The 26,507-nt window shown below is 51.1% G+C and overlaps 7 protein-coding genes across 7 annotated transcripts; 4 read left to right on the top strand and 3 right to left on the bottom strand.

Moving 5' to 3' along the window:
- Positions 1 to 286: 286 nt before the first annotated feature.
- On the top strand, positions 287 to 4,633 carry JCM6883_007208 (uncharacterized protein; the record flags this gene model as incomplete). Its single annotated transcript, XM_076631336.1, has 23 exons — positions 287 to 641; positions 707 to 1,101; positions 1,163 to 1,269; positions 1,339 to 1,374; positions 1,434 to 1,510; positions 1,586 to 1,717; positions 1,775 to 1,890; positions 1,945 to 2,022; positions 2,081 to 2,140; positions 2,206 to 2,316; positions 2,377 to 2,538; positions 2,598 to 2,685; positions 2,829 to 2,907; positions 2,971 to 3,054; positions 3,111 to 3,171; positions 3,240 to 3,353; positions 3,413 to 3,482; positions 3,553 to 3,638; positions 3,703 to 3,740; positions 3,818 to 3,950; positions 4,018 to 4,048; positions 4,111 to 4,273; positions 4,333 to 4,633. The coding sequence occupies 23 exons, from the start codon at positions 287 to 289 to the stop codon at positions 4,631 to 4,633; spliced, it is 2,877 nt and encodes a 958-aa protein (XP_076488640.1).
- Positions 4,634 to 4,848: 215 nt separating this feature from the next.
- Positions 4,849 to 7,267, bottom strand: JCM6883_007207 (uncharacterized protein; the record flags this gene model as incomplete). Its single annotated transcript, XM_076631335.1, has 12 exons — positions 4,849 to 4,858; positions 4,925 to 5,097; positions 5,165 to 5,591; positions 5,649 to 5,892; positions 5,959 to 6,243; positions 6,308 to 6,453; positions 6,549 to 6,623; positions 6,681 to 6,780; positions 6,860 to 6,891; positions 6,970 to 6,980; positions 7,057 to 7,093; positions 7,170 to 7,267. The coding sequence occupies 12 exons, from the start codon at positions 7,265 to 7,267 to the stop codon at positions 4,849 to 4,851; spliced, it is 1,638 nt and encodes a 545-aa protein (XP_076488639.1).
- Positions 7,268 to 8,521: 1,254 nt separating this feature from the next.
- On the top strand, positions 8,522 to 10,801 carry JCM6883_007206 (uncharacterized protein; the record flags this gene model as incomplete). Its single annotated transcript, XM_076631334.1, has 1 exon — positions 8,522 to 10,801. The coding sequence occupies one exon, from the start codon at positions 8,522 to 8,524 to the stop codon at positions 10,799 to 10,801; it is 2,280 nt and encodes a 759-aa protein (XP_076488638.1).
- Positions 10,802 to 11,106: 305 nt separating this feature from the next.
- Positions 11,107 to 13,681, top strand: JCM6883_007205 (uncharacterized protein; the record flags this gene model as incomplete). The annotated part of the gene is made up of 15 exons (XM_076631333.1): positions 11,107 to 11,323; positions 11,385 to 11,397; positions 11,463 to 11,482; positions 11,548 to 11,610; positions 11,668 to 11,943; positions 12,003 to 12,049; positions 12,102 to 12,333; positions 12,398 to 12,469; positions 12,532 to 12,716; positions 12,771 to 12,823; positions 12,898 to 13,018; positions 13,086 to 13,102; positions 13,160 to 13,393; positions 13,454 to 13,549; positions 13,615 to 13,681. 15 exons carry the CDS (start codon positions 11,107 to 11,109, stop codon positions 13,679 to 13,681), a joined length of 1,713 nt encoding a protein of 570 aa, XP_076488637.1.
- A 218-nt stretch (positions 13,682 to 13,899) lies between these two features.
- Positions 13,900 to 21,038, bottom strand: JCM6883_007204 (uncharacterized protein; the record flags this gene model as incomplete). Its single annotated transcript, XM_076631332.1, has 26 exons — positions 13,900 to 14,142; positions 14,210 to 14,251; positions 14,305 to 14,370; positions 14,449 to 14,726; positions 14,794 to 15,178; positions 15,254 to 15,262; positions 15,334 to 15,455; positions 15,525 to 15,741; positions 15,808 to 16,785; positions 16,847 to 16,948; positions 17,013 to 17,053; positions 17,117 to 17,136; positions 17,207 to 17,334; positions 17,417 to 17,553; positions 17,629 to 18,048; positions 18,118 to 18,262; positions 18,622 to 18,731; positions 18,813 to 18,876; positions 18,943 to 19,030; positions 19,101 to 19,181; positions 19,267 to 19,522; positions 19,599 to 19,745; positions 19,842 to 19,930; positions 20,005 to 20,531; positions 20,594 to 20,959; positions 21,021 to 21,038. 26 exons carry the CDS (start codon positions 21,036 to 21,038, stop codon positions 13,900 to 13,902), a joined length of 5,079 nt encoding a protein of 1,692 aa, XP_076488636.1.
- Positions 21,039 to 21,322: 284 nt separating this feature from the next.
- On the top strand, positions 21,323 to 24,839 carry JCM6883_007203 (uncharacterized protein; the record flags this gene model as incomplete). Its single annotated transcript, XM_076631331.1, has 13 exons — positions 21,323 to 21,684; positions 21,762 to 22,039; positions 22,105 to 22,277; positions 22,350 to 22,509; positions 22,571 to 22,716; positions 22,785 to 22,862; positions 22,932 to 23,013; positions 23,095 to 23,215; positions 23,278 to 23,596; positions 23,672 to 23,839; positions 23,910 to 24,157; positions 24,244 to 24,434; positions 24,526 to 24,839. 13 exons carry the CDS (start codon positions 21,323 to 21,325, stop codon positions 24,837 to 24,839), a joined length of 2,640 nt encoding a protein of 879 aa, XP_076488635.1.
- Positions 24,840 to 25,156: 317 nt separating this feature from the next.
- On the bottom strand, positions 25,157 to 26,482 carry VPS74 (Vps74p; the record flags this gene model as incomplete). Its single annotated transcript, XM_076631330.1, has 2 exons — positions 25,157 to 25,863; positions 25,942 to 26,482. 2 exons carry the CDS (start codon positions 26,480 to 26,482, stop codon positions 25,157 to 25,159), a joined length of 1,248 nt encoding a protein of 415 aa, XP_076488634.1.
- Between the last annotated feature and the right edge of the window lie 25 nt (positions 26,483 to 26,507).

The following is a 26,507-nucleotide window of genomic DNA, read 5'->3' as shown; positions in this document are numbered from 1 at the left end:
CTCAGTGTCTCGATATCGCTGCGAAGCCCATTCAGCATTGCTCGTTGGCGTGCGTGCGTCTCCTCATTCGGTAGAAGCGAGAGACGACTGAAAAAGATTGCGAAAACCCCGTACAGAAACGCCGGACCTCGAGTAGCGAATTCGGTGTCGAGAAACAGTGGGTAGCTGAATCGGAGGTAGCGGTCAAGTAGAGGGAGGGAAAGAGAGGGCGAGAAAGGAGTTTGGTGTTTGCCTTTCCGATTCTCACCTCGCCTTCGACCTTAGCCACTCTGAGCAACATTGTGAGATGTCCAGACGTCACTCGGCTACTCCTCAATCTCGCTCTGTCTCCAGTAACTCGTCCAGACCCTCGAAACCAAGTTCAGTCAACTTCATTTCTGGAAACCCTCACAGAGTTCGCTGGGGATCCAACAAGGTCGTGCAACAATCAGAGTACAGTGCGCAGTCAGGATCAGGAGTCAACAAGGTTGCAGGATCAGAGGAAGAAGGAGAAGAAGAGGAGATCGAGTTCGAGGGGATCACTCTAGCTATTACAGCCCTTCGAGGAAGGCTAGGATGTGCTTATTACGACTCGAATGACAACACGATCTACTTCCTCGAAGATCAACTTGATTCGACTGAGTTTGACCTCGCAAACTTGGGTGCGTCTTGCTCTTTCTTTCCCTACTCCTCTCGCAGACGAGCTCACCTGACGAATCGAGTGTAGCACTCGGTCAACTCTTACCTTCGACTGTGTTGACTTCGTCGAGCGCCGAGCCGAACTTTGTCTCGTTTCTCGAATCAACGCTCTCAAATTTACCTTCTGCTGTCTCTTCCTCTTCTTCTTCCTCGGCTTCTGCTTCTGCTTCTTCAGCTTCTGCACTCTTCTCTGGTCCTCCTACTCGACTCGAGATTCGCCCTGCTCGTGACTTCTACGCTGGTCAAGGTCGTCATGTTTTGTCTCGACTCGACATCCGTGAGGGAGCTTGGTACTCGATCGAGAATGAAGAGGAAGATGAACCCGGACAACATGACCAGGAAGTAGAAGGTGACGCGTTAAGGAGGAACAGGGAACTTCGATTGGAATCATTCGTAAACGGACTCGAGAAGAGTCCTCTCACCGTGAGCTCTCCCTGACTCTTCACATTGTTGAGAGCTCACCCATGTCTGCTCTCTTGCGTAGCTCGGATGTGCCGGAGCCCTCGTCACTTCTATCAAGAGAATGCGAGCGAACGAAGGGGATCTCGAAGCGGATCGAGTCAGCGTTTCTGGTCTCAAACTGATGAAGCTGTTCGTGCGATTCTCCTCTCTTCGACGCTCTCAGTTCTTGGTTCTGACCTCTTTCGATATGATGAACAGCGACAAAGTCATGCAGATCAACTCTGATGCTCTCACGTTTGCCTTTCTCATTCGCTCTTTTCGTTCGACTCCGGCTAATCCACTCGAATCACCAGCTCGTTGCAAATCTTCCAACAAGAAGCTCACGCCTCCATGCACGCGACTCGAGGCAAAGAAGGTTTATCGATCTTAAGTGAGTCGTCGATGGGCTCCTCAGGTCAGCTTCTTTCGCGAGTTGTTCACCTGTTTTGTCCCACTCCTCCCACAGACATCCTCGACTTGACTCGCTCCCCTCTCGGTCGCGCTTTGATGCGTCAATGGCTCATTCGACCTTCTCTCGAGCTTGAAGTCATAGAAGAACGACACGAAACGGTCGCTTGTCTCCTTCGTCCCGAGAATGGTGAGTCTCTCTTGCCTTCCGCTCGTTCGTGCCATCTGACTCCCGTACCTATCACAGTTGCCGTTGCTGATGCAATGAGATCTCACCTCAAGTCGATCAAAAACGCAAACAAGAGTTTGTTCCTTCTCCTCTCGGGTCGAGGCAAACTTCGAGAATGGACCTCCCTCTACTCTGTCAGTGATCTTGCCATGTTCTTCGAATCATTGCTCATAGTCTCTCTGCATTAGGTCCTCTGCTTCTCAATCATGCTTCACGATGCCGCTCTCACTCTCACTCGCTCCCGCAAAGTTCGAATTGTTGATCGAGTGACTTTATTCTATTCTTTCGCTCAATATCTTGACTGACAAGAACAGAGCCGAACAGCTACAAGACGCGCTCGATAGTCGAGGTTTCCGCGAGATTGGTCAAACGATGAATCAAGTCGTGAGTTCTCTCTTCTCGACGTTCCTCTTAGTCTAGTCCCCGCTGAGCACGAAAGATCATTCTAGATTGATTGGGATACGTCGACACTTCAGAAAGGGAGAGTCTGCGTTCGACCTGGAATCGATTCAACTCTCGATGAATTGCTTCGTCAACTCGAAGGTCTTCCTTCTTTGCTTGTGAGTTTACCATATTCTGTCTCTCGCCGAGGACACCCTCATTGATCGTAAGAGGAACAGTCGGAGATTGCTGCAGACTTTGGACGACTTCTCCCCTCGAAATTCTTCGTCGACGAGATTTCTTTCGTCTACTTCCCTCAACTCGGTTACCTCGTTCGCACGCAACCTCGAGTCCCTTCTGAAGCTCTCGAAGAGTCACTCGGTGCTACGTTCGACTTTCAGGTGAGTCTGCTATCTCCTTCCCTTGGGAGTCAGAGAACCGACACTCTCGATTCGAATAGTTCGAAAGTGAGAACTCGGGTTACTACAAGAATGATCAATGCCGTGACCTCGATCGCCATCTCGGAGACCTCCAAAGTCTCGTTTCTGGTAAGTCCTCACCAGATGACGGGAGTGCGAATGAGCGAGAGACTGACGACTCGGCTCCGTGATAGACAAAGAGATCGAAATCAGTATGCTCTTCCACTCTTTTCTATCTTGACAACTCTGATCTCGTGTCAACCTCGCCACAGTTCAAGCTTTACTCGAACAAGTCGAATCAATCGAAGGTTCCGTCAAAGCGACGTCTGAAGTTCTCGCAGAATTCGATTGGTGAGCTCTGCCTTCACTCAGTGTACTAGATCCGATCACACTGAAGGGATCCGTCGCTTTCAGTCTCCTTGCATTCGCCGAAGCAGCTCGAGACAACGATTGGAATCGACCTCGAATGACTCGAGAACCAGTGATCAACATTCAAGGGTTAGTCACTAGCTTCTCTCTTATCTTCAAACATGCTGAGCTCGTTCGGTATTCAGCGGTCGACACCCTCTCGCTGAATTGTGCACAAACGAATTCGTCAAGAACGATACTTCACTCGTTCCGTCTTCTCTCTTGTTACCGACGCCTAACCTTGCCTCGCTGATATCATTCTCTCTATATGATAGGTCGGAGGTCGCGGTAAAGATTCAAAGGACGGAGTCCAGGTAGGGGAGGAAGACGGGAATGCTAAAGAGCGAGTTCGCGGAAGGAGCGACGAAAAGAGTATGATTGTCGTAGCTGTAAGTCCTCTCCAACTCTAGCAGATTTGGAGAGACTAACGAGTCAAGTCTCCCAACAGGGTGCCAACATGAGTGGAAAGAGTGTCTACCTGAAACAGATCGCGCTGATCACTTATCTCGCTCACATCGGTGAGCAGCTTTTCTCTCTCGTCCCGAAGAGTCGAGGAGATTGAGCTGAGTAAAACCATACTCTGGACAGGCTCGTTCGTTCCAGCTGATCAAGCGCTCATCGGGTTGACGGATCGAATTATGACTCGAGTTTCGACGAAAGAATCCATCACTCGAGTGAGTTCTCTCCCCATCTCTACACCGTCTTCATACTCGTGGCTCATCATATACCGTATCACAGGGATCTTCTGGATTCATGATCGACTTGCAACAAATCTCGTCAGTCTCGCCTGTTAATTTTCTCTCTCTCGCTCTTCATCGATCTCTCTGACCTTCATCCTTACTCACTCTTGCAGGTATATGCTTCGCAACGCTACTCCTCGCTCTCTTCTGATTATCGACGAATTTGGCAAAGGGACCGATTCGAACGATGGAGCTGGATTGTTCTCCGGAGTGATTCAAACTCTTCTACAACTCGGTGGAAACACGGTTAGGTCTCACTCTGATACTTGCCCTACAAGACTCGCTGACAACCCCTTCTGGTGTGCGCTTTCAGCCTCGAGTCGCTGTAGCTACACACTTCCAAGGTCAGTTCACGAAAGTCGCAGGGAAGAAACCAACGAACTCATACTTTCTCCTCGATCTCTAGCTGTGTTCGCGAATGGTCTCCTCTCGAGCCAACTCCCCATACATCTCGCTCACATGGAAGTCCTCATCCACGACGCGACTTCACTCTCCGCCTTCACTTCTTCGAGCTCGAACTCGTCTCTCGTTCCATCAAGGAATGTCGAAACTTTGACCTATCTCTATCGGTACGCTCTACCTCCTCCCTCGCATTCTCTCGAACATCACTGACACTCGGACTTCATAGTCTCGCTCCCGGGTTGATGAGATCTTCCCATGCGGCCGCCTGCGCAAAACTCTTCGATATCCCATCTCGAATCGTCGAACGAGCAAATTTCGTCACTGAAGCTCTATCTCGTTTCGATATCGAGTCAATCTTGCGTGATCCAGACGGAGAAGAGGAGGAGAGTGAGCGAGAACGAGAAGAGTTGGAGGAATTGGCGAGACGATTCGTCGAATGGGATTTAGACGAGATGGAGAGTGGAAGAGATGGATGCGATGTCAAGGAGATCAAAGCGAGGTTGATCGAGATGTTGGGCCCGTCGTAGCTGCACCTGAAGGAATGCTCTCGCAACTCAAAGGATAACGAAGGAGGATCCCGAGAAAGCGAGTTGAAATTGCGAATTTCCGTGAAGCCGAACCAAGAAGTCATGACTAACAGCCCCCCGAGAGAGCATGACAAAAGTAAAAGATACCCAATTTACATCAACCGCCGACAATAAGAACGAGAGAGTCACGAGAGAGGAGTCACAAGAGTAAGTTTTTACAGAACGCTGCGAGGAGAGGGGATACCGTCAGTCTCTGCGGAACACAGTGAACTAGGAGTGAAGTGGACTTACTAGGCGAGAACCTTTTGTCCAAAGTTCTTGTCGTCGGATGAAGGAATGTGGGCAGGATCTTCGAGTCCAGTCTCGTCGCGAGATCCCGAAACGAAATCCATGTCGGCAGGAGCGGGACCTCGTTCGTCTCGTCGCCAGAGTCGGTAGAAGATCATCAAGCAAGGGAAGAACCACTACGAACGACGAAAATGTAAGATTGGTGTCTTAGGGAACGACTCGGAAGAGAGAGAAAGAACGTACAAGAGGGAAGTACGAGGTGACGAAGGTCGAAGAGTCGAAGCCGACCGACTTGACGTGGATGAAGACACCGAAACCGTTGAAGAACAAAATGACGAGAGCGAAAATGAGGCCGTACCAAGCGAGGAACTTTCCAAACGGTGCGCGGTAAGGAAGGAGGCTACGATCGATGCCTTGAGCGTCGAGTCCTCGACGCCACGAGATGTAGGTTGTAAAGATCCCGCACCACGTGATCAAACCGCAAACCGAAGTCATGTTGGCGAAGTATCCGAAGACGGTACCGGCAGATTTCGATCCAGCCGACATGAACGAAAGGAGCGAAAACGCCACTCCGACCGCGACGCAGTACACCGGGAGACCCCAACGGTTCGTCTTCTTGAGGAAGGCAGGAGCTTGACCGTTAATCGCGAGACCGTAGAGGGCACGAGAGCTGAATCGAAAGATTGTTAGCGCAGCTCTTCGAAGAATGAAGAAAAGCAAAACGCACGAAGTGTAGAGGTCGGAAGAAGCAGCAGACCAGGCGGACGTGAGGAGAGCGGCGTTGATGATGGAGGGGAGAACCTTGATACCGGCATCTTGAATCGCGATAACGAAGGGAGCAGAAGCGGCAGTTCCGGAACCGAGGTTGAGACGGGGATCGTTCGAGGGGACGAGAAGACCAGTGATGAATACACCGAGGATGTAGAAGAGGAGGATACGGATGTAGACGTTCTTGATCGCACGAGGAAGGGCTGTAGAAAAAGGGATGTCAGTGCTCGAACTTGCCGAGGCTGGGCGAGAAAACAGAAAAAGCTCACTCTTTCGGGGGTCTTTCGTCTCACCAGCAGCAATCGCGACGATCTCGGTACCGATGTAAGAGAAAGAAGCTTGAATGAGGACAGCGAAGAATCCCAAGAATCGACCAGTCGTGCCGGTAATGCCTTCGTACTGAACGAGAGCTCCAGGGTTGTGCCAGTATTTGAACCCGATGTATTGTCCGTTGGGTCCTCCTCCGGCGTCGATAACGATACCGAGAATGATTAAGCCGATGATGGTGATTACTTTGATGATCGCGAACCAAAACTCAGCTTCACCGTAAGCGCCTAGGAGAAGAAGAACCGTCAGCGAGGGATTCTCGGCAGAGTGAGAGAAGAAGAGAGAACTGACGAGATCCACCAAAGTTGATTGCGCAAGCTACAACCAAACAGACGGCGATCCAAACAGCAGGGTTCGTTGACTTGTCCCAGTAACCGATGAGAACAGCGGCGGCGTTGAGTTCAGCAGGCAAGACGATAGTCCAGTTGTACCAGTAGCTGTACATGAGCGAATCAGAGTCAGCACTTGGTCATGATAACGGGGAAAAGCCAAAAAAAACCGGGGAAAAAGAAAACTCAATAGAGCAACTCACTTCCATCCCATGGCAAACGAGAATGCAGGCGACACGAAACGACGAGCTAGCGTAATATGACCTCCAGCGACCGGCCTGTTCTTGTAGCGTCAACATTGGTACGAGACAACAAGGAGGACCAGGAGAACTTACAAGTGCGAAACAAGCTCTCCCAAGCAGACCATGACGGAGTAACAGATCGATCCGACTGCCAAGTAACCTAATAGCAGACCCAGAGGTCCTCCGTGACGAACTGAGCAAAAACGAAACGAGAAGTCAGCAAAACAGGATCACAGCGAGCTAAGATCGATTTTCGAAAAAGAAGAACTCACGAGCATTCGCGGTACCGAGGAAGAGACCAGTTCTGTCGGGTCATGCAAAGGTACAAAGGTGAGTGTCCTGCTATCGGGGAGAGGTCCGAAGCGAGACAAGGTGCACGAACCCGATAACACCCTGAGAAAGAAAACGAAGACAACGACGAGTCAGGAAATGCTTCAGTTTCAACAGTAGCGAGAGAGGGAGAGCTCACACCGATAGAGATCATCTGAACATGTCGACCTTTGAGCCTGAAGAGAGACAGCGAGAGATAAGAATAAGTGAATGAGCGAAAAATAGGTCAAGATGAATTGAAGGAAAACTCACCCTCGATGAAGACTTTGGTCTGCGGTAGTTTCAACTCCGGTGTTGAATGTGACATCTTGCACTGACGCCTTTTCTTCGTCTTTGAGGTGCGCACTCATATCGTTCAGCTGATAGACCTCGCGCGCGTGGGGATCCGGAGTGTTGAGGAGGAGTGAGAAGTCGAAAGTAGGAGAAGTCTGCTTTGAGCTTGAAGGGAGGGGGCGAGGGTGAAGAGGAGAGGTAAGAGAGGAGAGGAGAGGACTGTGCAGAGGGAAGAGAGGCAGGAAGAGAAGAGAGAGGAAGAGAAGCGCCAGAAATAGGCGGGATTCGAGCGTTGGATGAAAAATTTTGCGTTACCCCGCGCCGATAATAGGTCTCGAACGTGAAAGGGGTCCGGTAACTCACACGACCGAGAAAAAAACGATCGAATGGACAGAGTTTTTTCTTCTTCTCCTCTCGCCAATCATGCTACAGGATCACAGAGAGAGGAGATGTAGATGCTTGAGCTTACGGTCTCGTCCCTCGGGAGTCAACAGCGAAACGGAGTGGTCGTTCACACATCGACAACGAGCGCTTGTGAGCTCCTACGATAACAGAAAGGTTAAAGTTAGTGCGAGATTGAGCTATCTTTGCTCTGCCCTTTCGATTCGTTCGTTTCCCTTTCTTCTCCTCGATCTGTTTATCTTCCCCAGAGCTCTCGACTTCCTGCGAGAAAAGATTGCTCCTCATTAGCCGCGCAAACGAACGCGAAAGATAGAGGACTCGCAGTACGCAGGCAAAGTACGGTAAAGTTCGGAACGTCGACGATATCTATCGCTCCTCGTTCCAGATTGATTGGAGACTCGACTCTGGAGAGGCTGGCCGCTGGCGTGCTCGTTCGGCGTTTCGTTCAGATTGACTGCCATTGAGCGAGGCGATCGCTCCGATCGTGGAACTCGAGGCCCCCAATTGCGCTGTCAGCTGACAAAGTGACAAAGTTACCTCGTGGGGTTAGACGCAGATTTATTGAGCGAAAGGTTACTGTAGCGATGAGCGAGTGCACGGTTCTTCTCCATTTATCTCCGCGGGACAGCACTGCATATCTCTCTTCTTTCTCGTTGTTGCTCCCTCTCTCTCTCCGTGGTATTGATTGGTACATAACCTACACGCATTATCCAGTCCAGATTGCACTGCTTGGAAAGGAGAGAATCGGTTGCCTCACTCACGTTCTCCCTTCACACCGCTCACGCCAGATCACCCTCACCACCAGCAGCATAGCAGTCCTGAGAACAGGACCCACGCATTATCAACATCTCACAGACGAGAGGAAACAACTTCGATCGACTGACGACACCGATTCAAACAAACAACGCAACGTCGACAGTCGAGGAACGATGAGTAGTTCACCTCTACGAGGGAATGGCAAAGCACCAGCGGATCCCAACGACCTCGAGTCAGCCCCGCTCCTCTCTCCCGATCCAGATGCTCCATCTCCTTCCTCCCCCTCGACCATTCGCAAATCTCGCTTCCGAAATGGCCGACGAGACCTGGACGCCGATGAAGACGAAGAACAAGATACAAATGGTCTACTCGGATCCGAAGACGACCCCCTCATTCGGGTAGTACCCGCTCAACCAACTCGGAATCGACTTTCGATGTCCTCTATCTGTTGCGTCTTCTTCGCCTCGATCTTCATCCTCTCGCTCATCGTAGCAGCAACATTCCACCTCTGGATCGGTCACCTTCTATCGGAACAGGCGAAGCATGGAACTCCGGACGAAATGGCGGAAAGGGGATTGTTGTTCGAAGGACCTTCGAGCGTCAAAGTCAGTCCGATCGAAGACGGGAACGACCAGTTGAGAGTCATAGTCGAGGTCGAAGGCATGGCCGGAATCGATGCGAGGAAAGCGCTCGGATGGGAGACGAAAGAAGACGGGAAATGGTTAAGGAGAATCGAAAACCGAGTCGCGAAATGGGCAGTTCGTAAAGCACAAGGAGTCAACGTCAACGTAGGAAGAGTAGAGCTATACCCCGGTATCGACAACTTCGACTCGTCAGACGCTTCTCCTCTCATCGTCGTCGACGGAATGGATTCTCTTCACCTCCCTCTCTCCTATCCGACGAAAGCCGATCCAGCCCCCAAGATGCAGTCTTTCGTCCTTCAGATCCCTGTATCTTTCCCTTCTCCTCGCGACCTTGTCGAGTATGGAAGGAATGTTTGGGAAACGAAAGAATACAGCGTCGAAGCCGTGATTCCTAAACTCCAAGTTTCGCTCGACAAGAAGAACTTGGTCGGAAACATCAAAGTGGGCAACGTCCAGAAGAGAATCATTGGTCTACGTAAGTCGAGCGATCCTCTCAAATCCTCTTTGCCCTCAGCTAACTCTTCACTCGTCGAAAAAGTTCCGAATCTACCGACTCCTCCTCAAGATCCGATGACTCTCGTCGATCTCGTTTCCTACTCTGCCTTTGAGTCTCCTTCTCCGACTCATCCGAATCAGACCGTCATTGCGATGGACATTCGCGGGTTGATGAAGGATCCTCTCGCCGACGCTGTCAAACAAGGTCAAATCCCTGCAGTCTCTTGGGGAATGCCCTTCCGTTTCCCCGTCTCGATTTCGATCCCACTTCCACCTCAAGAAGATCTCGCCTCGTCCTCCCCGCATCCTCGCATTCCTGAACCGACCGAAGTCCTCCTCGCTCGAGTTTCGACCGCTCCCTTCTCTTTCCCTCTTCACGCGAAATCAGCTCCCGTCGCCGTTTCCGGTCGAGTCGTCCCCGCAGGCAACCTCCTCAAAGGCGGACCTTGGACCGGTCAACCTCCTCTCTCACGCGCTTTGAGTCGATTCGTCGCTCGTTACCTCTCTGGCAAACCGAACGACGTTCTCATTCGTTACGATTCGACACCCGAACCTCCCCTCCCCTCTGATCCCTCCCCTGACGCACCTTACCCGCCTTCTTTCGTCTCGGACCTTGCAAAGGACTACACGTTTGTCTTCAAGCTCCCTGGAACGAACGAAGTTCCCGACGTTTTCCACAACCTTCGAATGGAGGATATGAAGATTAAACTAGGAGGAGGAGGAGAAGGTCCCGAAGGTGATCTCCTCGCGTCGGGTCGAGTGGTCGGAGAAGTTGTTCTCCCTGAAGCGGCGAAAGCTCTCGAAGATGCGATCAACGCGAAACGGATTCAACCCGACGTTCTCGTCTACGATGGAGATCTACCTCGGTTCGATCTCGACTCATCGTCGACGTTCCTCGATTCGAATCACGGTCAATTCTCATTCGGAAAAGGAGGAGGAGGAAAAGTTGACGATCAAGCTGATTACCCTCCGAACCCTCTTCCGGCGAACGCTTTCGCTCGCATGCGAATGGTCGACTCGATGCCCGCTGAAACGATCCATATTCCTGGCAACTCGACTCATAACGCGACAACAATCGTTTCCGCGACTTTCGTCGACGCACCTCTTTTCCTCCTTCCTGGTCGTAGTGATGTCCTCCGTCGATTCATTGGCAAGATCGTCTTCTCAGGTAAAGCGAAAGCTAGTATGAAAGGGATCTCGTCGGTCGATCTCGCTTTGGGTGGATTCGGAGAGATTGGGTTACAAGATATTCCGATCGAAGCGAGTTTCATGGTCGGAAGGAGTGGAGTTGGATCGATCGACGATGCTGCATAGTCGCCCTGTTGAGTTCATATTATATTTCTTGTAACCACTTTTCCCTCGCTCGTTCCATCTCCCGAATGTAGATCTGACCCTTATATTTCAGCCTGTAGACACTTTCCCCCTCTGTTACACCTGTAAACTCTCCCATTGTCAACACACGTGCATCGACAGCGTGAAGCTATTCATCGCCCACTTCAGAGAGACGACTCTCGAGCCGCCAGGGGGAACAAGGGGCAAACCGAGAAGCGACTCGAGCGGGAAGACGTAATCGAGCCGGGATCCATTGTCGTGCTTTCTCTTACGTGCCCACTGTCAGCATGGACGACACCGAGCAACAAGCTGACTTAAATCTACCGTCTCAGCCGACAACGTATCCTCCGTCATCCGCCAATGCTCGAACTTCACCCTCTCCCTCGATCCTCTCTTCCAACCTTGCTGCCGACAAAGATAGGGATGACTTGTTCGCTACAGAGAGTCTGAGGGAGCTGGAAGAAGAGCCTACCAAGCTCCGAAGACAGCTCAAGGCGCGCCATAGTGAGTTTTCTTTGTTCTCTCGTCGTCGGCTGTTGGCTGACGAAAGATTTCCACGAAATAGTCGCAATGATCTCGTGAGTCAGATCCGTCTCTCCAGACAGGCAAAGTGTGAGCTGACTGAGAAGGCGTGCCGGCTTAGGATCGGTGGAGTCATCGGAAGTGAGCTCGAGTCTTTGTCTTTTCACTCTTTGCGAGGTCACAACTTTCTCGCAAATTCCCTCTAGCCGGTCTCTTTCTAGGCACTGCACAAAGCCTTCAGAAAGGTCCTGTCGCAGTGTTGCTTGCGTGTGAGCTAGACTCTCGCTTCTCGAGCTCGTCCTTCGAAGCACTGAAATCATTCGCAGACTGCTTGATGGCGACGCTTGTCTATTCGATGATGATCTCTCTCGGAGAGATGATATCTCACCTGCCGATCAGTGGAGGACACCTAGCGCTTGCTTCTCGATTCGTGGATCCAGCGTTCGGGTTCGCCGTCGGATGGACTTACACGATCAATTGGCTCCTTGTCTTTCCGACTGAACTCAGTGCAGCAGCTGTCCTCGTCTCCTTCTGGTCGAACGCGAACCCTGCCGGCTGGATCGCAATTTGCTACGTGATCTTCGTCTTGATCAATTTCGGAGGTGATTCACGTTTTCTCCTCCTCTCGTTTCGCTTTGACGTACTCATCGATGTAATGTAGGTCCTCGAGTGTATGGTGAAGTCGAGTACGTCGCTGCAGTGATCAAGGTGAGCCCGAATCCGATAGAGACACGGCACGAGCTGAAGAGTGCATTCGCAGGTTTTGACGATCATCGTACTACTAATCGTTGGCATCGTGATCGCCTCCGGAGGTGTCTCGAACGGCGACGAAGCGTATGGCTTTGCTTTCTGGAGGTCACCTGGGACGTTCAACACGAGCTTCTTGGGTATTACGTCGCCGAGCTTAGCTGGTTTCGCAAGCCTCTACGCGTGTCTCACGCAGTCTGCATACGCTTTCATCGGATCAGAGATTGTATCACTCGCTGCTGGAGGTGAGCTCTCCCTTCTGTCATACCGTTCGTCGGTCCGCGCTCATCTCGCAATTTCGTTCCATAGAGGCCAAGAACCCTTCTCGCAGCCTCCCTCGAGCGATTCACCGAGTCCTCTTCCGAATCGCTCTCTTCTACAGTGAGCTCCTGCTCGTGACTTCGAACCTTGACTGCTACTGACTGACATCTTCTCGTCTGAAGTTGCCGGAGTGTTCATAATCGGACTCATCGTGGCATACGATGATCCGGCACTTGGGCGTGCAGATGGTACTGCACTAAGTTCTCCGTTCGTGATTGCAATCCATCGAGCGGGCATCAGGGGACTCCCGAGCATTGCGAACGCCGCTTTTCTGATCTCTGCAACTTCGGCAGCTTCCTCCGGTCTCGTGAGTCTCCGATGATTACATATCTACGCCGCTCACTGACTCGAGTTGGTCCAGTACGTCGCAAGTCGATCGCTCTTTGGTCTCGCAGTCGCCGGTCAAGCTCCCCTGTAAGTCGAAGAGAGTCTCTGCTGGACTTCGATCCCTTTCGCTAGTAAGTTCACGAGTGACTTGTCGTCGACAGAATCTTGGCGAAGACCAATCGTTACGGACTGCCTTTCGTTAGCGTTGCCGTGTCGAGCGCTTTCGGTCTTCTCTCCTTCTTGTCCGCCGGCAGTGATGGAGCGGGAAGAGTTTTCACATGGGTGAGCATCGCTCCTTCTCGTCACTCGGCATGATAATCTCGCTCACAACTCGATTGGCCCTCGACAGCTTTCGAATTGCTGCTCGTAAGCTCGACGCATTGAGAAATGAGCAAGATTCTGACCTTTTGAGCTCGGTGACAGCGTCGGAGGAGTCGTGTCGTGGGCAGCAATCTGCTTCACATTCGTCAGGTTCTACTACGGCGCTCGAGCTCAACGAATCAACCGCATCGTGTTCCCCTATCGAGGTCGTTTCCAACCCTTCGCCGCGATCTACGCCCTCTGTGGATTCTCCCTCTTGCTCGTAACGCAGGGATTCGAGGTTTTCGTACACGGTCATTGGTCAACTTCGACTTTCATCACTCGGTATTTGATGATGTGAGTTCTCCTCTACCTCGTTATAGGACGTGTCGCTAAAGGGAAAGTTCGATCGAATAGCGTACTCTCGATTGGCGTCTACGTCTCGGCTCGGTTTTACTGGAAGACGAGCTTCGTCCCGTTGACTGCAATCGATTTCTTCTCTGGTAGTCGCGAGTAAGTGTTCTTCCCCCATCGAGATCGATGTCTTTTCGAGACGCTGACACATCTGTATCCGATAGTCACGACGAAAGCGAGGAACGTTCTCGGAGCGGGTTCTTCGCGAAGCTGTGGCACGCTTTGTCTTGAGACGTCGTATTGATTGCCGATGAATGAACATTGTTGAGGGACCAAAGAGCTTGAACGCTTTCTTCCGTTTTCATCTGTACACTGAAAAAGTTAGTCGTCCTCATTTTCGGTCCGACTCGCTAAGGAGAGCAGCATTGCTCGATCGTTTCAGAGAGAGAAGAAACCTGCATTGCGAGAGCGTGATAGAAAGAGGGAGAAAGTGTCTGTTCCGTTCCATCTCACGAATCTTCCTCCTCCGCGAGTCCCGCCATTCTCTTGAGATCGTTCCAATCTGCCGACTTCTCACACATCGCTCGGAAGATCCCTTCCCTGTTCTTGAGCAGTTCACTCGGCGAGTCGAACTCAGCGAAGACTCCTCGATCGAGGACGAGAATCTTGTCGTAATCGATGATACTTCTAAGACGGTGAGCGATCGTGATGACGAGCGAGTCGGCGAATCCTTCTCGAATCGTATGTTGGATCTGACAGAGGGTAAGGTTGATTGTGAGCTCAAGGAATCCGCTAAGTGAGGTCGAAAAGAAGACTCACTTTTTCATCGGTTTCGAAATCGACACTCGCAGTCGATTCATCCTGTTCACGCAGCGATCAGCAGAGCTCACGAAGCACACGAGAGAGAGATATACCATGATGATGACCCTCGATTGACGAAGAAGAGCACGAGCGAGAGCTAGGAGTTGTCTTTGACCCGCCTAAGAACGAGAACGAAACCGAGATGTCAGCGCTCCTCAGCAAATCAGCTTCGACTGTGATTGTGAGGCAGAACTTACCGAGAAGTTGTGTCCTCCGGCGGAGACGGCAGTCGTCAAATGAACGCTCAACCGACCATTTCCTCCCGAAACTACCTTGTTGACGACGGTTCCTTCCGAGCTGCCCTCCTCGGTATCGGGAGCAGGTGATTCTGATCTCGAGGGTCCAGCAACGGGAGTCGCCGAGATTGAAGAGGTTGAAGAAGAGAGACCAACTCGTTCGAGAACGTCGAGGCATTCAGCGTCGGTATGCTGATTGAACGGATCCAAGTTCGATCGAATCGTTCCAGCGAAGAGAACTATCGAAGAATGGTCACTGTCAGTCCGCGGCAATGAGAGAGGAGAGAGGAGAGAGAGAAAGCGTGCCAGCTTCTTGAGGAATGAGAGTAACGGCAGATCTCAAATCGTAAAGACCAATCGAGCAAATATCGATTCCATCAATGATGATTTTCCCCTCTGATGGTTCAACGAATCTCAACAGACTCGTCGCCAAGGTCGATTTACCCGATCCCGTTCTCCCGATCAATCCAATTCTCTGTCGAGGTGCGAATTCGACCGAAAGAGACTTGATCACGGCGGGGAGGTTTGGTGCGTAACGAACCGTGAGGTTGTCGATAGAGATACCACCGACGGACGAGGGCCAGTTCGCAGGAGGTCGTTTGCCTTCGATGACTTGAGGAGGTTCCTGAGGAGTCGAGAGTAGGTCGGTGACTCGTTCGACTGCGTTGAGATCGACTTCGAGTTGACTCCACTACAGCGAGAGCGGATCGGGCAGCGAGTCAGTCCATTGAAAGGAAGAATGCTCAGCGGGAGAGATGAAACTCACGAATCGACACTGTCGAGAGGCAAGAGAACACAGGTCAGCTCAAACAAACGAGGGGCTGGAAGAAGCGAGAGGGTACTCACGAGCCAGTAGACGGACTGCACAAGAGCTTGAGCAGACGTAATCGCTAGAGCTGCGAGACCAGGAGATGCGCGCGCAACGAGAGCCAAGTAGGTCGTGATGATGACAGCAAGCGCTCCGAGACCTATCCGCAACAACTTCTCGGTCAGTCACGGTCGCAAAGTCGAGAGAGAGTGAGGCGACGGCAACTCACTGTCGAATCTGAACAGGAGGTATCGATTTGATAGGGCGTTCGAGTAGGCACAAGCCAGCATCGTATCGACCGAATCGAACAACTCGCCCAAGAATCGACGTTCGGAGCCGAAAGCTCGACAAGTAACGATTCCTTGGAGCGTCTCGCCGAATTTCGAGAAGATGGGTGAACGAGCGACCGATTCGAGTCGCCGTAGATCTCGACTCGTTTTGACGTACTGCGTTGCGAGCATGAATGAGTCAGCGCGGTCATGAAGAGAAAGAACGAGAGAGGAGGCACTCACCATTAATGAATAGTAAACGTAGGCAGCGATGATGAGCACAGCGGGAGGGATGAAGAACGGGCTAACGACGCAAATAACCGAAGTTTGTACGACGAACGACAAAGCGTGGGTCATACAGATCCGAATCTGATCCATCAACGAACCATCGATCGTGCTCATGTCTTGCGAGTACCGACTCAGGATTCGACCGACGGGAGTCGCGTCGAAGTGTCGGAACGGGGCATGGACGACTCGAGTGAGAGAATCGGTGAAGAGGGCGCGGGAAGCCTTGAAAGATCCGTTGAAGGCGACGAGGATTCCGAAGACGAGGACGAAGAGGTTGATTAGACAGATGATTGCGTATCCAGCGAGATAGAATGTGACGTGATCGGATGCGGAGGGGAACTCGGGAGTCGTGAGAGTGTGGACAGTCTGGGTATCGAACGAGGCGGCGAGGGAGAGTTGTTGATTTTGAGAGTTGAGCACTCGGAAGAAAGAGAACGAGTCCGAGAGGCGATAGCTCTCGCCCCACACCCTGAACCACCACCTGTCGGCGACTCGGAAGATTCGACCGGCGAGGATCAAGAGGAAAATGAGGGTCCAAGTCGGATAACCTGCCGATCGAAGGTAGAGCGAGTAAACCGTCCATTTGACTCGACCGGTTTGTCTCGTTTCCTCCTCGACCAACTTTCCCTTCGGTGTCGACGAGACATCGGTTGTCGAACCTACTGGTGGCGGCGAGTCCGAAGGTTCAGCAGCGGTTTTCGCAGCGAGACGTTCGACTTCTTTCGGATCCGACGGAGCGACAGTATCCTCCTTCTCGAGTTTATCCGCCTCCTCCGCCTTCTCAGCTTCCTCATCCTCCTCGACGAGTTCAGTCTGAAGCTCCGATTGATCCAAATCGGCAACTTTTCCTTGTTTCTCGATTCGACCGTCCGAGAACCTGACGAAGTATTCGGCTCCGGGGAGACACAGTGAGATGTGATGGGTGACGAGGACCTGCAGTGGGATGATTCAGCGCGCTGAGCGGGCAGGAGAAGCGAGAGAAACGACTGCTTACGACCGTGCGATTCTCGAGTAGAGGACCTTTCAAACACTTTCGGTAGAGGTGACGAGCCGTATGAGAGTCGACAGCCGAGAGAGGGTCGTCCAAGAAGACGGTCTGGCGGCAATAGGAGAGAGGATGAGCTTCTCCTTCAGCACCGAAAGATGAGGGTTCAGCTTACCTTGGCTCGCGAGTAGACGGCACGAGCGAGAGCGACACGAGCTGGAGACACGAGGACGTCAGCACCTGACGAGTAAGAGCGACAGGAGATTTGAGACCACTCACCTTTCTGACCTCCCGAAAGACTTTCCGAACGTATCAAAGGTTAATTAGAGTTCCCTTTCGAACAAGCAGAGAGAAGAGACTACGACCCACGAGATACCTCGTTCACCAATCTCGGTTTCATCCCCTCCGTCGAACATCTCGAGATCAGGTTTCAACGCACAAGCTTCGATCGTAGCTTCGTACCTAGCTTTTTCATACTTCGATCCGAAGAGGATATTCTGCAAACAGGTGATTGTCAAGCTTCAGTCAGTAAGATCGTAACGAGGAGTGAGAAAAGAGAGCAAGGGAGAAGAGACTGACATTTCGAATCGAAGCATGTTGTAACCACGGTAACTGAGCAGCATACGCCACTCCGTCGTACAATCCAGTCTCGTTATCGACGTTAATTCCAGGCGTTCCTTTTCGAAGTCGGATCTCGCCAGATAGACAAGTCATCTCTGTTGGTTCGTTTCGAAAGTTCGGCGAGAGTCAGCTCAGCGAAACAAGATGTGGAGTGGATTGGAGACACTCACCTCCGAGAAGAGCTAAGAAGAGAGAGGATTTCCCTGAACCAGTAGGGCCCGAAACGAGCGAGAGTTTTCCGGTAGGGAACGCGACGTTCAAATCCCTCAATTCGAATTCGGGTTCTTCGTTCGTCGCCTCTCCTTCTCCTTCTCCGTTCGCTTCTTCTCCGTTCTCCGCAGTCGCGTTCGTCTCGGCCGTAGCAGGGAGCTTCTTCGTCGATTTCGACTCGTCTCCATTCTTTGACGTAGCTTGTTCACTATACTTGAACGTTCCATCGACGATCCCAATCTCCTCCCATTCGTTCGTCGTCGAAGAAGATCCAGTCGAGGTCGAAGTCGAAGAAGCTCCTTCTTCATGAAGGGCGGAAACCCATTGATCGACTTCGGGTTCATCGAAGAATTGTTCGAGTCGTTGAATCGATACATAAGCTGTGTATCTCACGAATTGAACATCAGTCTCACCCCGACAGAAGGAGATGGTTGGGACGACGAGCTCACTTTGTAATAATTGAGTGATCGACATCGGTAGTACAGACATCGGAGACCGAACGAGTGCGAACAGAGCGAGAGAGGTGAACGCGATAGGGACCGTGAGGGGTTTACCGAGGATCAAGGTGAAACAGGCGAACGAGATTAACATGACCTGCGATTACACACGATCCGATGCCGTTAGCTGAGTGAGACCGAGGAGTGAGTAGCTGAAGAAGCCAGAGAGAGAAGCGAACGAGATCCTGTGAAGAAAACGGCATGGGAGTCAGAAGATGCGAATCGATATGGAGAGAGGAGGGGAGGAGCTCACGGGCGTAAAGTTCCAGACGCTGGAGAGAGAGGTCGCAGGAAGCAGGGGGGGAGAAGGGAGAAAACGGCAAGTGTCAGTTTTGTCGATTTGAGGAGGGATAACTTAGACATCGAGAGAGGAATTTACATATTGATGAGCTAGGGAGAAGGGCCTGATCCACTCAGTACTTGCTACGAACTTGAGTGAAGCGGACCATTACTCACCAGATTGTTAATCCTCGTCTTCAACAGCCACTTGAGTTCAGTGTCTCGTTTCTCGCCGACTCGTCTCAACCAGTTCTGTTCGTCTGCGCTGTACTTGACGAATCGGATCGCTACGCGCCCGAACACCCGCCAATCTGAATCAGTCTTTCGGCTGCTAAGCCCGAGAAACAGATCAGGAGGGAAGAACGGACCATTGAACAGTTCATTGATTACTTCCATTCGAGAATCCCGAGCCGACAACATCGAACGATGTATCTGCGCAAGGTCGATTCGTTCATTACACAACATGCACGGAGGAGAGTAAGAAGGAAAAGGACCTACCTTGATTCGACGAGTAACGAGTAGGTTATTGACAGGTAACGAAATGGCGAGGACGGAGAGACCGGCGATACAGGTCCAACCTAGCAGTCTATCATCACGATCGAATGTGTATCAGTGAGTAGACGGGGGAGGAAGAGGGAAAGAGAGTAGGAACTCACTGGTAGAGGAAACTGATGGCGATGATCAATTCGAAAGGAGCCGCCACGATCGAAGACAAACTCATCAACTGCATCGCGACCCTGCACGGACCGTACCTCATCAAGTCAGCTCCCTTCGATCTCCCTCGAAAGAGAGAGAGGGAGAGAGAGAGAGGCGAAACTCAACCTGTTCGCGTCCCCGCTCATCAACGAAACGATCTTCCCCGTACTACTACTCCCTCTCCCTTCCTCCACTTTCTTCTTCCCATCCTTCTTCCCATCTCCTTTCGCGCCGTTCTCCGGTTTCTTCTCGTGTTTATCGGTATCCTCTCCAGTCGCTCCACTCGGATCCCGCCTCTTCAACGCCTTTTCGTAAACATCCGCCATTAACTGACTCCTCGTCCTGATAATCGCTCGTCGTTCGTGCCATAATTGTTGTAGATCTACTCATCCCTCCTCCTCAGCATCAGTCACTCCCTCAGGAGGGAAGGGCAGAGAAGAGAGAGCAAGGGGACGTACCGACTTCAGCCCTCGCGATTTGAGCGATAAACGCGAGGAGACCGTAGATATAAGCGCTCTTTCGGAGTGTAGGATCGTAGGGTTCTCCAGGAGACGAGGGGGAAAGGGATTGGAGGATTTGTTTGAGGAAATAAGGGGAACAGTAAGCTATGACCCACGACAACATCCCCGTTCTTTGAGTCAGCTCAGGTGATACGACGACTAGTAGAGAGCAGGAGGGGTGTGGAGCATGGAGGGACGTACAGAGGAAAGAAGAAACGAGACCTAGCGTAAGGGAGAGGATTAAATCTTGAGAATTATTGAAGAAAACCTGTGGGATCACTCTCTTATACCTATTACCGCTCTGGACCCCTGCTTAGTCTCTCCTTCCAAATCAGATCGAATAAGCAGAGCACAAGAGACGGACCTTTTCCCTGGACTAGTCTCTCTGATTCCTCTCGAACTCATCTCGAAAGGTAAATCCCAAACATCTTTGTACCCTAGTTTCTTCGATTGTCCTTTCTTAATCAAAGGGCCGATCCAACTGAATACGATCCATTCGAAGAGAGTTACGTGGGGTTCAGGAGAAGGGATCGTGACGCGGTCTTTCGAGTCGACTGGGATGGAATCTTCGTCTTGTTCTGCTTCTGCCTGCGAGAGGGGCTCCTCCGTTGGAAGACTCGAGTAGGATGCCGAAGAGGAAGGAAGGGGGGAAGAGGAGAGAGGCATTCGTAGAGCAACGGTCAAGACGGTGAAAACGAACAAAGTATGTAAACTCGTCAAAACGAGCTCTGAAGTCGTCCTCCTCCGAGGGTGCAGAGCGAGCGAGATATAGTGCAAAGAGAGGAGGATGAGATGTAGGAGATAGAAATTGAATTGAAGTAGAGGGGCGGCGAGAGGAGCAGAGGAGGTTTGTCGTTGACGTTTTTCGAGTAAGAGCAACGACGAGAGCGCCTGTCACAACGAGCCGTCATCAGTCCCGTCGTCTCGTCGAGTTGAATGGAGTATGAACGTACCCATCCTAGCCCAACAAGAGCGAGCGACGCAACAGCGATCCAATCTTGTTTCGTACTTTCCCGATTCTCATTCCTCCCCGTCCTTACCGCCTCAAACACCGCTCCCGCTGTCCATCCGACCGCTTCTACCGCTCCAACGGCTACGAGTATCCATAATCTCCGATCCTTCTTCCGTTCGTTCGGGGTCGACTCGATGCCGGTCGATTGCGAAGCGAATTTAACAGGAGAACTTGCGACTTCTTTCACGGCTCGGATCCACCGACGCGGGAGGACGATCTGTGCGAGTTGAGGGAGAAGGTAGACTGCTACGAGGAATGCGAGCGGAAGGGAGGCGGTCAGGTGCAAGAGAGAGGAGGAAGGTAAGTCCTGAGTAGAGAGGAAGAGGGTTAGCTGCGCGAGCTTGCGGGTGGGGGTAGCGAGGACTCACGAGTATTACTCGACCCATTGCTGTATGGATCGCTTGGGAAAGACGAAGGAAGAGGTTGGAAATCGGAGAGTAAAGAGATGATGAAATCCAACGACTCTTCTCGGCACAACACTTCACTCGAGCCGATCGACCTCGCAAGTCCATCCAAGCAGCTTTACATACGATCCCGGACAGCCGATCGAGCGCGTCCGTCAATACATTGCTCATCGCTCGCGCTTCGTTCAACTCGACTTCTTCCGACTCAACTCCCTTCGACGGGCTCCATTCTCTACTAGTACAGCTGCGATCGGCGGCAGTGGGTCATGCCAGCCCTAACGACTTCGTCCCCACCGTCGGATCCCTCCGTTCAATACTCGACTTTCCTCTCCCCCTCATTCGAGCCCGACGCCTACGCCCACGCCGTCCTCAGTGGTGAACCCTATCCTCCCTCCTCTTCCTCTCAACCCTCTCCCTCCTCCGTTCCTGGTGCCGGAGGAGGAGGGGATGTTTCCGCCGCCTTGAGTCGACTGAATTTCGGAGTCGAGGATCTGAACAGACAATTGAAGAGTGAGGTGACGAAACATCATGAAGGATTATTATTACAAGCTGCTTCGTTGGGAGGGATCGAAGGGGATTTAGGGGAGGTCAGGAGGGGTCTCAAAGAGGTCGAGAATGGGGTTGAAAGGTAAGTTGTTTCTCCCTTCTCTGTCTTTCCGAGAGCGAGGGCGAAGAGAGAGCTGACTGAGAGACGGATGCGTGCAGATTGAAACGCAAGATTTCTATACCACACGATAACCTTTCGAATCAACTCGTTCTTCTGACTCGACTGAAGAGAGCAGCTTCTTTGACGAGAAGAGCTCAGAGGTTCATCTTCTTGGCGAAGAGGTTAGAGGGTCAAATGGGAGAACTAGACGAGAGTAATAGCGGGATGAGACAATCAATAGGAATGGGGAATGGAACGTTGCTGGAAGAAAGAGAAAGAGGAACGGAGAGAAGGGAGAGAACGATGGCGGAAGCAGCTTTGACCCTCGCAGAGATCGGTAAGTCCTTTAGTCATTCACGACAATCGCTATATCGTGGAGAGATTGATCGGTTCTTGCGATAGAAACGTTATTGACAGCGGGAGAAGGAATCGAATACGACCTTGACGACCCGGAAGCGATCTTACCTATTCGTTCACTCTTCATCGTCGAGACTCATCTAACTGCTGTCGAATTGGCAAGAGAAAGAGTTGTAGAAGAGATGCAAACTTCGGTACAGAAAGGGTTGACAGAACTCGTCAGTCTCCCTCTTTCTTCACTATTCCCGGTGTCGGAGAGGAACGCCTGACTTTCATCTTTGAGGATGTAGGATCAACCATTACTTGCTTCGGCGTTACAAACGAGTTACAACCTTTCGGTTTTGCCTTCATTGGTCGATTCACTCGTTGGGGATTTAAATCAATTGGTGTATCGCAAAGTTCAAGCTTGTTTCGATATGACTTCCCTCGCGAAAGAGATCGGTTCGAAAGGTGGGTTGAGCTCTTCTGAAAAGTCAGCCGTGACTGACTTTCCCGAGGAGATCCCCAACAGAAACTCCCTCAAGTGCAGCCTCTGCATTCGTCTACAAGTCTCGAACTCGGAACGAACCGACTCAACAAAATATACAGCAATGGACTAGTACGATGTGCAATCGATTAGAGAAACTCGTCGATGAAATGGGGAATATTTGTATAAAGGTCTGGTCACTTTCTCCTCATATCTCCCGGTCTGACGCCGTGACTGATGAGCGAATCAAACGAAGCAGGTGTATACGTTGGAGAAAGTACTCAAGTCGAAGAAGGATCAAATTACTCAGACTAGTTTTCTCGATGAAGCTATGACCGTGAGTTCTTTTTCCGCTCTAAATCTCGTCTCAGACGAGCAAGTACTCAACGGCCAAAAGCGCTCACAGGCACTCGAGAATAAACCTAGTGTATTGTTCTGGACGAGTCTAGCTCAAGCTTTCGAAACTCAAGCTAAAGAATCCGTTCGAAGTTCGTCTTCTCAATGTCTCGTATTCGCTCCTCTCTCTCTCTCGGGAAAGGAACTGATGTACGAATCTCGTCGACGAATAGCATCTACCTTTGTACAAACTCTCTTGAGTACTGGTTACCCCCGTCTCTTACGATTATTCCAAGAATTCTTCTCGAAAATCGCCGTTCACACCGACACGATCTACACTCTCTCCCATCAAAGGTGTTTCCCTCTTCTCTCCCCTCTCCCACTCCGTCTACTGACCCTCCTCCTTCGCTTACTAGTCCTGAAACCGTCCTAATCCTACGTTCAATCCAACCGTTCGAAAATCTCTACCTAACCCGTTCCACATCCCGTCTATCCGATTCCGTCTCGTCCGCTTTCTCGTCCTCGACGGCCGTTTCATCCTCATTAACGAGTTCGTTCACTTCTTCTTCGAGAGCTTCGATCGTCGTACCGCCTACTGCGAATGAAGGATTGGGGTTAGCTAGAGCTATCGTTAATGAATTGGATGCGGCGAGGTTCGATCCGATCTTGGTTAAATCCGTCGCGAAGGGTGCGGGGAGAGCGGTCGAGACGTTCATACAGAGAGCTGAGGGATTGGTAAGCCCCCGATTTCCTCTCTTCCGCCAACACGAAGGAGTAATGAGACTGAATCGATAAAATTGGATTGAATAGATCGCTCAGGATCATTCATCCACTTCACTCCTCGGACCTCTCGCGACTCCCTCACAACAAAACAACGCCGACTTGACGAGTTCATTGTATCATTTATGGGCACCATTGGAGAGAGTGTTAGGGGATCATACGGAATCGGTTAGGGAAGTTCTTAAACCTTCTATTGATGTGAGTTCCTCGATACTCTTTCATTCTCTCATCGAACTGCACTGAACGGGCCAAATCGTGACCACTATAGCGTCTGAGGAGTGCCTATCTCGCGATTGTGAATCCGTTGATTATGTCAATTCGAAGAGAATTCTCGGCAATCCTCGCCCGAATGCATCGAGTCGATTACTCGAAAGAATCTGAACCCAACACTGGTACCGTTGGAGGAGGACAAGGGGGTAACGTCAGTGGGTACATGATGGACTTGACGGAGAAGTTGAATTTAGTGAAAGAGGAGATTTTGGGGAGTTATAGAGTTGGTCAATTGGGGAAAGATTGGTACCTCTCTCCTCTCTCCTCTGTCCCTTCTCTCCCTTCTCTCTCTCGTCACTGATAAAGCGAGAGTATGTGATCGGAGAAAACAGGGCGTTAGACCTCGCCCGATTCACCGTTCAAACTTTTCTCCTCCACGCCTCGATCGTTCAACCCTTGGGAGAAAGTGGTAAACTCAAACTAGTACAAGATACGACATCACTAGAGTTTTCAATCAATGCGTATTTGTCAGGGTATGATATTTCTTTACAAGAAATGGGGGATCAATTCAAAGCTCTACGAGGTACGTCCTATCCCCTCCATCCGTTCCTTCTCTTTTTCCCTTCCTTCCTCTGGAACTGACAGCTAATCGCAATGGAATGGGATGGGGACAGCTTTCCGCCCCTTATTGTTCCTCGATACTCCCTCGCTCCTTTCCCCCTCCCAAACCTCCTCAGTCCCGACCCTAATCCTCCTCCATCATCTCCTCTCCCGTTCCCCCTCGATCCCTTTACCGCACAAACATTTCGGGTGGACTCAAGTAGAGTACGTCAGGTGGTTGAATGAACATGGAGAAGGGGAAAGGGTTGGAATGCTGGAGAGAGTCGTCGGGGATTGGGAGAGGGAGAAGAAGGGGGAAGGGGGAGAATTGGATGGGGAGGATAGGGAGTGGAGTGAATGGGTGAGGAAGGTACTGGAGAGGAAATAGAACGAAATGGAGTTTTCTCTTGGCGTCAGAGCTCGACGCGAGACGATTCGACATGAGAGACGACTCCGCCACAGAGAGACAGAGTGGCTACTTGCATAATGTAAGAAGAGAGAGAGAGAAAGCTTTGTTTCGAAGAAAAGTGCACAGAACAACCTAAAGAAGAGAGAGATAACGCGAGAGATCCTAGAGAAGATTGAGAGAGAGGGGGGGTATCTGGGGGTGTGAATAATAACGAAAAACAGCACAAAGGTGAGTCTCCAATCAGACAACGAGAAAAGAAACAACGAAACACCACAACGATCCCTTCCCTTCCGCGTTCAAAGTAAACTATCCATTCTCCGATAAACTTCCAATACGGCCGCGACGACTTCCAAATGTAATTCCCTCATCGTTTGTTTCTCCGCCGACGACGATTCTTCCCCTCCTCTCTGTCCATTCGACCCCGATGAACTGATCCCTTGTCCGACCAATTCCAATCTCGCTAATCTTTGAATTTCCTGTAAATTCGCCGTTTCCATCCTCTCTACATTTCCTCCCGTTCCTATTCCTCCTCCTCCATTCGTTCTCGATCCTGATGATGATGTCGGTAATGGTGTTGACGAAGACGAAGACGAAGATCCTCCTCCTCCGAAAGGCCATTGAGAGAATTCTGCCAACAATTCATCACATTTCGAGAATGCCGTTTCCCTCTGATCATAACTCAAGTGCACTAGTGCATTCTCCAATACGTTCGCCGCGAACGCCGCACAAACCATCGAGACGGCTCGGATCGTTCGATACCTAACTGATTCTCCATACAAATGACTAGTCGGTACTGCCGTAGATCGAGTAGTTAAAAGGGAGAGAGTTCGTCGTAAAACGTCATCTTTGAAGGTAGGGTCGGAAACGGGATGGGTCGCCATGTCGAATAAGAGGAAATTTCGTTTTTCGGTACGGAGAACTCCTTTATCGACTAGGCCTTTCGCGAGTCGTTCTCGTACTTGTTTTAATTGGTAACCGATCTTCATCACGTTCCATGTCTCACCTGGAGCGACCGAACGTACTCGTGAGTAACTCGTAAACAGAGAGAGGAAGAGGAAGAGAGAACGGGGTTAAAACTTACCGGACATTAAATCTATCCAAGTACCCACTGACATTCTCTCCGACTGTTTCATCATCTTGAGCGCTTCATCAAGTAATACCTCTCCCGTCAATTTATCATCCACGACTTCAATGTACCTATCCGCGAGTGGGAACCTCCTCCTATTCGGATCCCTAACCATCGCGATTCGATGTCTCAACGCCAATTCCAATACGATACATCCTCTCAAAGTGTACGAAATGTTATCGTTCCAAAACGACAAGTAACCTTGTTTGTCCTTCAACCCGAGTAAGAGGATCTCTTCCATCAGAGTTAGACGAGGGTTCAATAGTTCTTCGGTAGAGTCGGCCAAGTCGCGGGAATCATACGCGACTTTGTGCGAGGGTTGGTGGGGACCGGAGGAGCTCGAGGGAATGCGAGTAGAGGGAGTAGAGGGCCGTGAGGATGGCGAGGGAGTTGATGTGGAAGCGAGTCCGAATCCTCCTCCTCCTTCGGAACCGAGAGTAGATCCACCGCCGCCGCCTCCTCCTCGTCGTCGGGATAATGTAGAGGTAGATGCCATACGCGAGAGAGAAGAGAAGTGGTCG

Source organism: Sporobolomyces salmoneus (genome assembly GCF_050403485.1).
Source record: "Sporobolomyces salmoneus JCM6883 DNA, S_salmoneus_JCM6883_v1_ctg16, whole genome shotgun sequence".
NCBI lineage: Eukaryota > Fungi > Basidiomycota > Microbotryomycetes > Sporidiobolales > Sporidiobolaceae > Sporobolomyces > Sporobolomyces salmoneus.
The sequence above is the reverse complement of the archived record's forward strand: the minus strand, read 5'-3'. Positions and strand labels throughout refer to the sequence as shown.